General features: G+C 38.8%; 1 protein-coding gene across 1 annotated transcript in view; it reads right to left on the reverse strand.

Annotated features, from left to right (window-relative positions):
• Positions 1 to 13,448, reverse strand: part of LOC126890420 (uncharacterized) — a 74,401-nt gene extending 60,953 nt beyond the window's left edge. The window contains exon 1 of the mRNA XM_050659328.1: positions 13,361 to 13,448. Coding sequence (XP_050515285.1) covers positions 13,361 to 13,405 — 45 coding nt within the window. The 5' untranslated portion in view covers positions 13,406 to 13,448. The remainder of the gene's footprint in view (positions 1 to 13,360) is intronic.
• Between the last annotated feature and the right edge of the window lie 272 nt (positions 13,449 to 13,720).

The raw sequence follows: 13,720 nt of genomic DNA on the forward strand, positions 1-13,720 counted from the left end.
TCTATGTAAAGTTTCTCCTCCGTACTTAAGGAACTCAGACGTTATGTTGTCGGAGCCTGGAGCTTTTGCTTTCTTTAATTTGTTAATTGCTTGCAATGTTTCGTCTATGTTTAGGTCTTCTACCGGTAGGTCCACCCCAAGATACATATACATCTTCTACATGTTTCTAAAAAAACCTTTAAGCGTTATGTAATCGCTAGAAAGTTGAGAATCTCTGATTCCGAGAATGAGCAAGGATCGATAACAACCAGATCGACTAATGGCCGGTATATACGACAACGATTTATCGTAGCGATGTGACTGTGCAGTTCGTTGGTGCAGTTTTATCGAATGTGTGAACGCAAATTGATGCAGATTATTTTTTGATGGAAAAGATCGGTAGGCAGGAATAAAATTTATTCGATAAATCGTTGTCGATCGCGGCTGCACAATTTTATCATAGTAGTACAAGTAATGAAGCTTAAAATAGGACAAAACCTCGCAATTTTTACAAAATAGATCAATTTGCTGAAAATTTAAGAATAAGTAGTGGATAGTCCAAGGATCAAAATCTATATCATGCCGAAAGGCGCTTTTACCATGGGGGTGGTTACCACCCCATCTCGGGGGTGGAATTTTTTTATTATACTTTAATCGCAAAAGTTGGTAAAAACGTTCATTCTAAGCAAAAAATGTTCTATGCTTTTTCTCATGAGGATCTTTCAGTGCGTCACAGTTTTTCGATTTCTTTCTAACGCATTAAATTGCATGTGACAGAAAAAAACGCACGTCGGTGATTACATTTCGTCGGTGACATTTATAACATTTATTTTAGTTGTCAATAGATGGCGCTATAATCGAAAAAAAACAAATGATTTGATTTTATGCCAAATTGCAAATAAGATGTGACAACTGTCACATTTAACTAAAATGTCATGTCACTAAAATATATATTATCACGGACTTACCTTTTTTTCTATCATTTGTGACGCACTGAAAAATGCTCATGAAAAGAAGCATATACATTTTTTTGATAAAATTGGTAGTTTTCGATTTATTCGTTATAGAATGTGTTAGTTTTATGTAGAAAAAATAAATGTTTTTAAAAAGTTTTCTGCTAATAACTCAAAAAATTTTCGTTTTATCAAAACAACTTTACTTGACAAAAATGTACCTTTTGAAAAATAAACAAAACCAATTTTTTAAATTTTCTTTAGGACCAATAGTAATCGAGCTATATTTTATTATATGTTGGCTCTTCTTCGTTAAATGCTAAATATTGTAGTTCCAAAGTCAAAAGACGGGAAAACTATGCATTTCTCGAGGAAAACTTGTTTAAACTAATTTAAAGCACTTAAAAATATATATATCACCAGAAATAAAAAAAGTCTCTAGCTCAAAAATTAAGTGAATTATAATGATTGGCTTGGATTGGATAGGATTGGAAAAAGAATGTCAGTCCCCATTTTTTTTTCAGCGAAAAGTAATCGCCAGCAACTCTCTAATCACCACCCTAATTAAAATCAGTCATTAACCTTATTTGGTCTATTTACTTATGTATAATTAATAGGTTCAGAAGTTGATCGGCTTAGGGCCAGTTGTTCAATCAATGGTTAACTCATGGATTAAGTAAACCATGATTAAATTTAATTCGAAGATTATTTCTAATTAAGTTGTTCAATGCAGGAAAACTTTCGGATTTATTAAACCCAAATACTGAAGCAGTGACAATGTTGCCAGTTATTAATTGACGGGTTGGAACAAATTTTATCATGAAAATTGTACCGAAAAATGTGTTCTGTGGTATAAACGATGGTGTTCATGACTTTTGACGCAGTGACGCTCCCATGTCAGTGATTATTTTCGTGTTTTAAATTTAAATTTCAAAAAATGGAATAAAAATAATAAAAGAAAGAACTACGAGCTTTACAGCTGATGAAGAAGAAATATTAATAATATCTTTTGTTAAAAAATATAAACATATTCTCGAGAATAAGAAAGTGATGCAGTTACAAATTACAAGAAAATGAAAATCTGGGAAAAAATAGCTAAATAGGCCAAACTAATTAGTTTGTCCTGAAATGGGTTTGGCCGGTAATTTTATATATTTTTAATTAACTATTATAAATAGTTTACCTATTTGTAGGATGAGCTATCCTGTCTCTTATACGATCAACAATCATAAAAACTGTTCCTTTGGTACATGAAATCTATTCAAAAACTCATTATCTGACCATTTATGAAAATGGTTTTCTTTTACTCGAAAAACAGGATTTTTTCGTAGAGGAAAAATTATATTAACAACAGCTAAGAACTCTTTGTTTTCTGTGATATCTCCATCTTCAAAATCAAAGACACCATTACATATTAGCAATAGCCATAATTATATGTAGACACTAAATTATAATAGATTATTTTAAATATTATCTACGATTTAAAAGTAGCAATAACAACACAATATATTATAGTGCAATAACTATGGTTGTTTTAATCTGGAATTTTCTTGACAATATTTAATTTAAAACAAGAAAATAAGGTTACAAATCTCTAGTTAACACCGTTAATCCTTCGTTTTTGGGCGATTAAGATCATCTCTGGTTAACAGATGGTTAAATGTTAAACTTGAATTGAACAACGGAATATTACGTTTAATTGAAGATTATTTTTAATCTGAAGATAATCTCCAATTGAACAATCGGGCCTTAGAATAATTAGTTTTTAATAAAATGGAGTTAAAAGCGAATAACGAATTTTTGTAGATTGGAAAAAAGGAGGCTTCTTCTTCAGAATAGCAAAATTAACATCAGAGATACAAAAAAATGTTTAAATATGTAATTGTAGCTTATCTAATTCCCAACCTGGTTTACAAAAATTTTTTCTACGGCAAAAATTGAGTGAGCTATTGACAATTAAAACTTGTAATAACATGCAAAAACCACCTTTACCAACCCTTTCAAAGTCACCTATTTTTGGGACTGAGGATTTTAAAAAGATTTAATATAAATAGGCTTATAGACCTTGTAAAAACCTACAAAATTATTGGTTTATCAAACATTCTAATATAAAAAATAAAAGTTACGGTTAAAAAATATTTTACTGAATAGAGAATGGAAGAACCCTTCAAATAGACTAGCACACGACCCCTATTCTCATTTAAAAAAATCATCGATTACGTCATCACGCCCAGATGGATGACGTCACTAATATACCATATATGCCACAATATTATAACTTAAAAATAAAAATCGACATGTTTCGGGATTTTTCCTTATGGTAGGGGAGCCCAAGCAGGGATTTTTGCAGTTACTCGAGCGCGTCAGATTATCATATGGGGAGAAACCTGGTACCCTGCAGATGTACCTCTACCATATATTGGCTCTTAACACAGGGGAGTTCGTTAAGGGGGGCCCGAAAAATAAAATCTATCCTTAAAAAACTCGAAATTGTCAGATTAAGATAAGGTAAGGTAAGTTAAGTCCCCCGATAGTGGCTGCAAGACTTTGACGTGAGTTCGGGGGCTTAAGCTGACAGTTTAGATAGGGCTGTAGTCTGGTGTAGGAAGTGGAACACGTATGCATGTGTGAATGAATAGGATCTCCCTAATAAGGAGCTCTCCGCTGAGTGTAGGTACCCCCTATAAACGGGCTAGGCCTGATGAATGGGAAGTATGAAAGGATGTGTAACGACCTTGCTAGATCAGTTCCTGTCACCACTTGGTTCTCTGGGGTATCTGGGAATCTCTCTTAGGTAGTCTAGACACTAGAAGTGGACGAACTGCATCAGCGACCAAGAAGCAGCCTACCCCAAACCTACCCAAGCTAAGGTGGATGGTAATCGTGCCGATGGCTGGATGGCCACAGGGTGTATGTGGTCGTGAACGATCCCTTTGGGGTACCAGGCGAAACCCCATTGCATATAGCCTTCCTCTGGTAATGCGGGGCTCTTCCAGGGGTGACAAACCTTTCCCTAGCTACTCGTGGGAACATCATGGACTCAAACAACAAACTAACAATAACAAACAAAAAACCAAAACCAAATCCCGAGGCTGAACCAAAACGTTCACCTAAGCTGGAGGCCGCGGTTGAGGACGGACAGCAATGTTCAACTCAAGCTTCGGCCCCAGCAGAGGCCGGACAAGGATCACCTCGGGAAAATCGGCAAAAGCGCCACAAACTTAGTGGCGCCGAGCTAAAAAGAAGGAGGAAGGCCAGAGAGGCGGCGGGGAAGGCACCTACGGGAGCCACCCATCCCTCTCCAGCCCCTCCAAAAACAAAGGTGAGGGTGCCCGCATCGGAAGCTGTCAACAGTTCCACCTCCAAAAGAGGACAGGAACTGACAGCCCCCGGTGTGAAGCGCCTTCACCCAAGCACTTCCACGGAGAGCACGCCGCAGAAGCACAAGAAGGTACGCAGCGGTGGAAACACCACTGCCCCTTCCCAAAGCTTCGCGGAAGCCTCCGTAACACACCTTAGGGTAGCTATCATAGATAAGGTAAACCCGTACGGCAAGGTTTCTGCCGACCGGGAAAACCTTATCAAACGCAGCCTGATGGAGGAATTGGACAGAGCAATCTTGTCCACCTCCAACAGCCAAGCAAGAGCGCCCACGTTTAAGTCGTGGACCTACTCTGGTGAGATCATCAGAGTGGCCTGCGATGACGAAGAGGCGCTTGCGTGGCTAAAAAAGGCTATAGATGACCTCAAACCGTGGGAGGACGCATCACTGGCTGTTGTCAGTCAGGATAAGCTGCCGAAGCTTACTAAAGCCTCTCTATGGATCTCGGAGGATGTTACTAACACCTCCGATGACACAGAAAGAGTGCTGCGGAGGCTAACGGCGCAAAATCCGGACATGTCAGTTGCGAGATGGTGCACCTTCCACCATGAGGCCAAAACCGATCCAAACGGACACCTGTTCGTCTTCGGAATCGGAGACAAGGACATGGCTGTCCTTAAGAAAAGAGCAATGAGGCTGAGCTACGCGTTCACCTCATTGACTCTAAAAGCAAGCAAACAAAAAATGGAGGGCACCTCCTCGGAACCAGGGACCTCAGATACTCGGCAACTGGATACGGTCACTGAGACTGAAACACCCGTGGTTCCACAGCAGGACGACGACCATCAGATGGTGGTCGACGAACCCTGCAGAGGAAGCACCGAAACGACTAAGGCTGCCGCCTCCTCAAGTGAGGAGGAAATGGACGCCTAAAAAGAACCAATACGACACCTTCGCCATGGGCAAAGACGTCAGGAAAAAGGTAACCATTATTCAATGCAACCTCCAGCACAAAAAGGTGGCAACAGCGACACTCTGCCGCCACCTGGATGTAAAGGAGGATGCAATAGCATTAATCCAAGAACCTTGGATAATTAAGACCAAAATAACTGGTTTTGGCAGTCTAAATGGTCAAATCTTCAGCTTACCAAGTAACCAACAACCGAGAACAGCAATATATGTTCCCAGGAAAATTAAAGCCTCCCCCCTGGTGCAGTTTTGTACTTCAGACGTAACTGCTGTTAAAGTAAAATGCCCATGGGGAAAAGGCAAAAGCAGAGAGTTGATACTAGCATCGGTCTACCTACCCTCAGATGCAGCCACCCTACCACCAACAAAGGAGATGGAAGATCTGGTAGACCATTCTCTCAGCCAGAAGGTAGAACTTATTATCGGCTGCGATTCGAATTCTCACCATCTAGGCTGGGGCAGCAAAGATAACAACTCTCGAGGTAAGTCTCTTTATGACTATATTATTAGTAAAGATTTGTATATCTTAAATAGAGGCACGGAACCTACATTTATTAATGTTCGTAGCCAAACTGTTATAGATATCACGCTAACAACAGCAGAAATATCTAATAAAATTCAGAACTGGCAGGTCTCAGAGGACATCTCTATGTCTGATCACCGCTGGTTGACCTATATTATTAGTCTGGAAAAAAGCCTTATCAAATCTCGCGACCCTAGGTGGACGGATGTAGAACTCTACAACCGCCTCTTAGAAGATGCTCTGCGGAATGAAAAGGCTTTAACTCCAGGAACTAATACAGAATTGGAAAGGTACACGGTATCTATCCAAAATAAAATAAGCTACGCTTATAAAAAATCCTGTCCGATAAGGATGGTCCAGGAAAGTCGCAAAACCAACTCTTGGTGGTGCACTGAACTGAAACACCTTAGAAAGACAGCAAGAACTTCTTTTAATAAAGCAAAACGCACCAAACTCAAAGAGGATTGGGATATTTATCAATCAAACCTCAGAGAGTTTAAGAAAGTCTGTAGACAAAAACAAAGAGCTGCTTGGAGAGCCTACTGTGAGGAAATCGAAGATTTTCCGCAAGCTTCCAGGCTACAAAAAGCGCTCTCAAAAGATCCACATCGGCATATCAGCATACTAACAAAGGAAGATGGAAGCAAAACTTCCAACCTTTGCGAAAGTGCTGAGGTCCTGATGAAAACACACTTCCCCGGTTCTAGTATTTCAAAAGCACCAAACTGGACGGAAGAAATAATCATACCCACACCAAATGACTGGCATCTTGCCAGAACATTAATTAGTGAGGAAAAGATAAGATGGGCCATATCGTGCTTCGCCCCTTTTAAGTCACCAGGGCCTGACGGCATATATCCAGCCCTACTACGGTGGGGACTGGATATTCTTTTGCCGCACCTTGTGGGAATGTTCAGAGCCTCCTTGGCTCTGAGATATATTCCTAGAGAGTGGAGAGAGGTACGTGTGGTCTTCATACCAAAACCAGGTAGGATGGATTACACCCTACCGAAGGCTTTCCGACCAATTAGCCTGACATCTTTTCTCTTGAAAACGATGGAAAGGCTATGCGAGAGGTACATAAGAGATGAAGTTCTGGTTCATAATCCACTTCATCCAAATCAACATGCATATACTTCGGGAAGATCTACCGATTCTGCACTTCATCAAGTAGTGGGAAGAATTGAAAGATCGCTGGATAATAAAGAATCCACCCTAGGTATATTCATAGACATTGAGGGAGCGTTTGATAAAACAACTTTCCCAACCATCACCCAACAGCTCAATGTCAGGAATGTCCCTCTGGCCGTGAGCGAATGGATATTCAGTATGCTGTCAAATAGAGCAATAAGCATAAATGTAGAAGACGTTTTGGTTAGAGGGATGGTTACGAGGGGATGTCCACAAGGGGGGGTGCTATCACCACTCCTCTGGAACATAGTGTTGGATACCCTGGTTTACCAACTCAGCAAGAACGGTTTCTACACAATAGCCTATGCAGACGATATAACCGTCTTGCAAAGCGGTAAGTTTGAGAACACACTATGCGAGAGATTACAAGTTGCTCTCAGACTAATAGAAACATGGTGTAAGGAACACTCACTGTCTATAAATCCAAAAAAGACAGAGATGGTCCTCTTCACCAGAAAAAGAAGGATCACGGGCTTAATACCCCCTAGGATTCTAAACTGCAGTCTGAATTTCTCTGAAGAGGTGAAATACCTTGGTATTACCCTTGACAGGAAGTTAACATGGAACTCTCACTTAGATAGTAGAGCTAAAAGAGCATATATTGCCTATGAACAGTGTCGGCGAACGGTCGGACGCACTTGGGGCCTTTCGCCCAGGGTGGTCGCCTGGATCTACACTACTGTCATTAGGCCAATGCTAACTTACGGAGCCATTGCTTGGGTACCAAAAGTGCTACAGGCAACAGCGATCAACAAACTAAACCATATTCAACGGATGGCTTGCCTAAATATAACAGGTGCCATGAAAACAACACCAACTGCTGCAATGGAGTTGCTCATTGGCATTACCCCTTTAGACATATATGTCAGAGAGGTGGCGCTGATGACGATGATGAGGTTACGCTCAGCGGGTGCAAACCTTGATGTAGGAATGGGACAATTGAGATGTCGTTTCTGGCGGGGTGAGCTGGAGGCACTGCCCCAGCTGCATGCGCGCCATGGATGCGACTCAATTAAACCTACGTTTGTCTTCGACAAACCCTACAAAATCGAAACAAGTCAACATAGGGAGTCAAACGTGGCAAATGCATATTGCATCTACACCGATGGCTCCAAAACGAAAGAAGGCTCAGGATGTGGAATATACTCCAGATCATTGAACCTTAGTATAAAATGGGGTATGGGCAAAAATGCCAGCGTAGTTCAGACTGAACTGGCTGGTATCTCCATAGCTGCAAAAGAGATAATCGGGAAAGGTATAGCCGGCAAAACTGTAATAATCTGCACAGACTGCAGACAAGCGCTACTAACCCTGAACAGACCACGCGTCATATCAGGGCTAGTAATGGAGTGTCATGAATCACTAGCCCAAGCTTCGGATGGTAACAACATCATCCTGAGGTGGGTTAAAGGACACAACAGAAATAAAGGCAACCGCATTGCTGACCAGCTGGCTAGAAGGGCAGCAGGCCTAAGACTCTTAGGACCTTGTGATCTTTTTGGCTTGTCGACTACAACAATCGCGGAAACTGTCAAATGTCACTCCCACACGCAAACCGTAAGAAGATGGGAAGAAGGGCCAGGATGTAGACTTGCCAGGGTAACACTAAGGAACCTTGGGAAGTCAGCATCAGAAAAGTACTTGAGAATGACCAGGAAAAACCTACGCTTGACCGTTGGTTTTTTAACTGGCCATTGTCAACTAAGAAAACACCTCCACACACTGGGGCTAGTAGACACATCTCTATGCAGGAGGTGTGAACGAGATGACGAAACTGTCCAGCATGTCCTATGTGAATGTCCGGAGTTATCGTCAATACGAGAGTATGCGTTCGGCGAGCCTTGGCCTACACCTGCCGATATAGGGGAGATGTCACCAGGTGATTTGTCCACCTTCCTGGAAATGGCAGGATGGATAATGAACTAAGGACGACAACCCCCTGGGAGGATGTACAATGGGTCAATTGTGGCCTAAGTGCTGTGGGACTTGACTCACACTCCCTACTCTACAGATACAGAAGGTAAGTTAAGTACATGCAAAAGAGTGTATATTTCAAAAATCTGACAATTTGAGCCGGACGTAAGGAAATGGGTGAGTCCCAAAGTTTCACAAGAAAAAAGCGAATATTTCACGAAATGAATGACAGATCGAAAAACTAAAAAATACGTGCTCAATATTTTTTAAAAATCTATCGAATGATATCAAACACAACTTCCCACGGAGAAGGGTGGGGGGTAAATTTAATATTTTAAATACGAATCCCGCGATATTTCGCGAAATGAACATTAGATCGAAAAACTGTAAAATACACTTATTTAATATTTTTAAAAATATATCGAATGGCACCAAACACGACCCCCACAGAGGTGGGGTGGGGGGTTACTTTAAAATCTTAAATAGGAGCCCCATTTTTTATTGCAGACTTGGATTCCTTACGAAAAAATAAGTAACTTTTATTCGAAACATTTTTTCGAATTATGCATAGATGGCGTTATTGTGGAAAAAAAAGATTGTTGGAAATGGAAAATTAAATTAAAAAATGGCAAGCGCCCACTAAAATGGAAAATGTTACTTAACTTTTTTTGGTTTTAGGACCTACTCTTCACAACCCAATAGGTCTCCAAAGCGCTCGAGTGACTGCACATTTAGCATACTTTGCTCCCCTACCATTAAAGTCACCGGTTTACGAAATAACGAATTTATTCCTTTCTTTTGCACCATACTGTCGGTGGAAAATAGTGTCGCGCACGCTTGAATAGCAATTAAAAAACAAAGGAATTTTGGATATTTTATTGCAAAAAACTCTTCGGGATTTCATCAATCGATGTTTAAAGAATATCTACCTAGCTTGGCAACATTCAAATTTTCAGTTTTTCACATAGTTTTTGACGGTTAAAAATGGCCGATTTCGCAATTTTTCAATTTTTAATCGCTTATTATGTCAAAAACTATTAACTTTAGAGAAATGTCACTAAAGACCTTTTCTGTTTTGAATGATCCAAAAAACCTAAAAAAACTTTGTTCCATGCAAAAAAAAATAATTTTAGGAAAACAAAAAAAAACGTTTAAAAATTTTTTGACCCACTTTTGGTCCTGGCAACATGTAAATTTGTTAAAAGGGGTACTTTTTGAGTAAGATTGTGCAAAAAATCCGAATCGGAATATTTTTCCTAGCGGATGCGCAGTGGCTTTCTGGACTATATGTTTTTTTACGATTTATCAAAATCACAAGTCGCGGTGCTGATTGTTGCGGGGGAAGTTTTGACCATCTTATCCCGCTGTAGCCTTTAGGTAAGAGTATGCCTTTCTTTTGAGAAGCCAATCATCCTTCACCACAGACTCCTTGACTTTTTTCTGTTTTTGCACAAAATAAGCCAGGCTATCGCAAGTACATCATCGTCTTTTATCACGGATTACAGGTTTGTAGTCTGAGTTTCGGCAGGGAACTGATGATCGATGCAAATTTTGGAGACGTGTGGACACTCAATGGACGTTCGATAATTTGCACCAACGAATTGAACAGTCACATCGCTACGATAAATCGTTGTCGTGTATACCGAGGATAACGTAGTGGCAAAACTAATAGGTAAATATTCTTAAGTGCTGTAGAAGAAATCTAGTACAGGGAAAGATGGAGAACCAGCACCACAATGGCATTGAAAAAATAATAATAATTGTAAAAATATATAAACATTTTCAATTTTCAATACTCTGGTTAAATCGGAGAGTGCAGGAAGAGTCTATACCGGTTTCGGAGGTCTTTTCCCCTCATCAGTAGTCCCATATCCTCTTCTCTCCGATTTCTCCACGTATCATACTTTGGGCCCTTCCGAATTGCAAAGAAAGAAATGTTACAGATGAACTAGAGCCATCTACCGAAAAACAAAGTAAGTTATCAATCCAAGTAGCATAGAAAATGACAATAAATATCGTTTCCATACCACCAGATTGACAACAGGTGGAATACTTTCGTTGGTTACACCTCCTGAGATTTTCAAAATTTATAAATCAAACAGATGCCGAGGAAATTAAGATGAGAGAATTTTAAATAATTCACAACTCATCTGCTCAGCGTGGTAAAAGTTCCGACCAGAAAGATTCCTTAATACCCTTACAAAAGAGTAAATGAATTAAAAATGTAAAAACATTTTCAATTTCTTAGCAACACGAAATTGCAGTAGCTGCATAATACTCTGGTTAAATCGGAGAGTACAGGAAGAGTCTATACCGGTTTCAGAGGTCTTTTCCCCCTCATCAGTAGTCACATATCCTCTTCTCTCCGATTTCCTCAGGTATCATACTTTGGAACTTTCCGAATTGCAAAGAAAGAAATGTCACGGATGAACTAGAGCCATCTATCGAAAAACAAAGTAAGTTATCAATCGAAGTAGCACAGAAAACGACAATAAATATCGTTTCCATACCACCAGATTGACAACAGGTGGAATAATTTCTTTGGTTACACCTCCTGAAATTTTCAAATTTTATAAATCAAACAGGATGCCTAGGCAATTAAAATGAGAGAATTTTAAATAATTCACAACTCATCTGCTCAGCGTGGTAAATGTTCCAGCCAGAAAGATTTCCTAATACTCTTACAAAAGAGTAAATGAATTAAAAATGTATAAACATTTTCAATTTCTTTGCAACACAAAATGCAGCAGCTGCATAATACTCTGGTTAAATCGGAGAGTGCAGGAAGGGTCTATACCGGTTTCGGAGTTCTTTTCCCCCTCATCAGTAGTCACATATCCTCTTCTCTCCGATTTCCTCAGGTATCATACTTTGGAACTTTCCGAATTGCAAAGAAAGAAATGTCACGGATGAACTAGAGCCATCTATCGAAAAACAAAGTAAGTTATCAATCGAAGTAGCACAGAAAACGACAATAAATATCGTTTCCATACCACCAGATTGACAACAGGTGGAATAATTTCTTTGGTTACACCTCCTGAAATTTTCAAATTTTATAAATCAAACAGGATGCCTAGGCAATTAAAATGAGAGAATTTTAAATAATTCACAACTCATCTGCTCAGCGTGGTAAATGTTCCAGCCAGAAAGATTTCCTAATACTCTTACAAAAGAGTAAATGAATTAAAAATGTATAAACATTTTCAATTTCTTTGCAACACAAAATGCAGCAGCTGCATAATACTCTGGTTAAATCGGAGAGTACAGGAAGAGTCTATACCGGTTTCAGAGGTCTTTTCCCCCTCATCAGTAGTCACATATCCTCTTCTCTCCGATTTCCTCAGGTATCATACTTTGGAACTTTCCGAATTGCAAAGAAAGAAATGTCACGGATGAACTAGAGCCATCTATCGAAAAACAAAGTAAGTTATCAATCGAAGTAGCACAGAAAACGACAATAAATATCGTTTCCATACCACCAGATTGACAACAGGTGGAATAATTTCTTTGGTTACACCTCCTGAAATTTTCAAATTTTATAAATCAAACAGGATGCCTAGGCAATTAAAATGAGAGAATTTTAAATAATTCACAACTCATCTGCTCAGCGTGGTAAATGTTCCAGCCAGAAAGATTTCCTAATACTCTTACAAAAGAGTAAATGAATTAAAAATGTATAAACATTTTCAATTTCTTTGCAACACAAAATGCAGCAGCTGCATAATACTCTGGTTAAATCGGAGAGTGCAGGAAGGGTCTATACCGGTTTCGGAGTTCTTTTCCCCCTCATCAGCAGTCCCATATCCTCTTCTCTCCGATTTCTCCACGTATCATACTTTGGACCTTTCCGAATTGCAAAGAAAAAATGTCACGGATGAACTAGAGCCATCTACCGAAAAAAAAAGTAAGTTGTCAATCGAATTGGCACAGAAAACGACAATAAATATCGTTTCCATACCACCAGATTTACAGCAAGTGGAATACTTTCTTTGGTTACACCTACTGAGATTTTCAAAATTTATAAATCAAACAGGATGCCGAGGAAACTAAGATGAGAGAATTTTAATTTAACATAACATCTTAATTTCCTCGGCATCCTGTTTGATTTATAAATTTTGAAAATCTCAGGAAGTGTAACCAAAGAAAGTATTCCAGCTGTTTTCAATCTGGTGGTATGGAAACGATATTTATTGTCGTTTTCTGTGCTACTTCGATTGACAACTTTGTTATTAATAATTGTATTTACTAGATATCTGTCAAAATGTACAAGAGTGAACGAAAAATTATTATTAAGCCATAAAGTGCGATAAATAAAGAGCCATAAATATGTGCGATAAACTGAGTATAACATGAAGAAATTAAAGCGTAAATAATATTTAGGAAAAACAAAAAAGATATATATTTTTTTATAATACAGCTACATTATTTCTAGTATTATAATACCAGAAAAGAATAAATAAAATAAGAAATGAATAAATATAAATAGGTAAATTAAAGGTGCTGACTTACGGATATAAATATGTACGTGCAAAATAATATCATCCAGTAATCCATATTTAAAAATTAGATTGACAACTTAAATAGTGTTATGTTCTTTATGAATAACACCAAAGAACTAAACCAGACTAATGTTTGACCCCCTTTATTTTAGTGATAATTTGAAGAGTAAATACAGGAACGGTGAACTGTTTACATTCGCATATAAGAAATTTCAGTTTGCATTCTTTTTTCTCTTTAATTATATACAAACAATTACTTATTATAATGTACCAATTCAGCAATAATATTTTTTGGTGGCGACTTTGGTGGAGCATCACAAATAAATTTTATTATTACCACTTCACAAGTTACTTTGCTTATGTACCTATT

This window comes from Diabrotica virgifera, chromosome 8 (genome assembly GCF_917563875.1).
Source record: "Diabrotica virgifera virgifera chromosome 8, PGI_DIABVI_V3a".
In the NCBI taxonomy this organism is placed as follows: Eukaryota; Metazoa; Arthropoda; class Insecta; order Coleoptera; family Chrysomelidae; genus Diabrotica; species Diabrotica virgifera.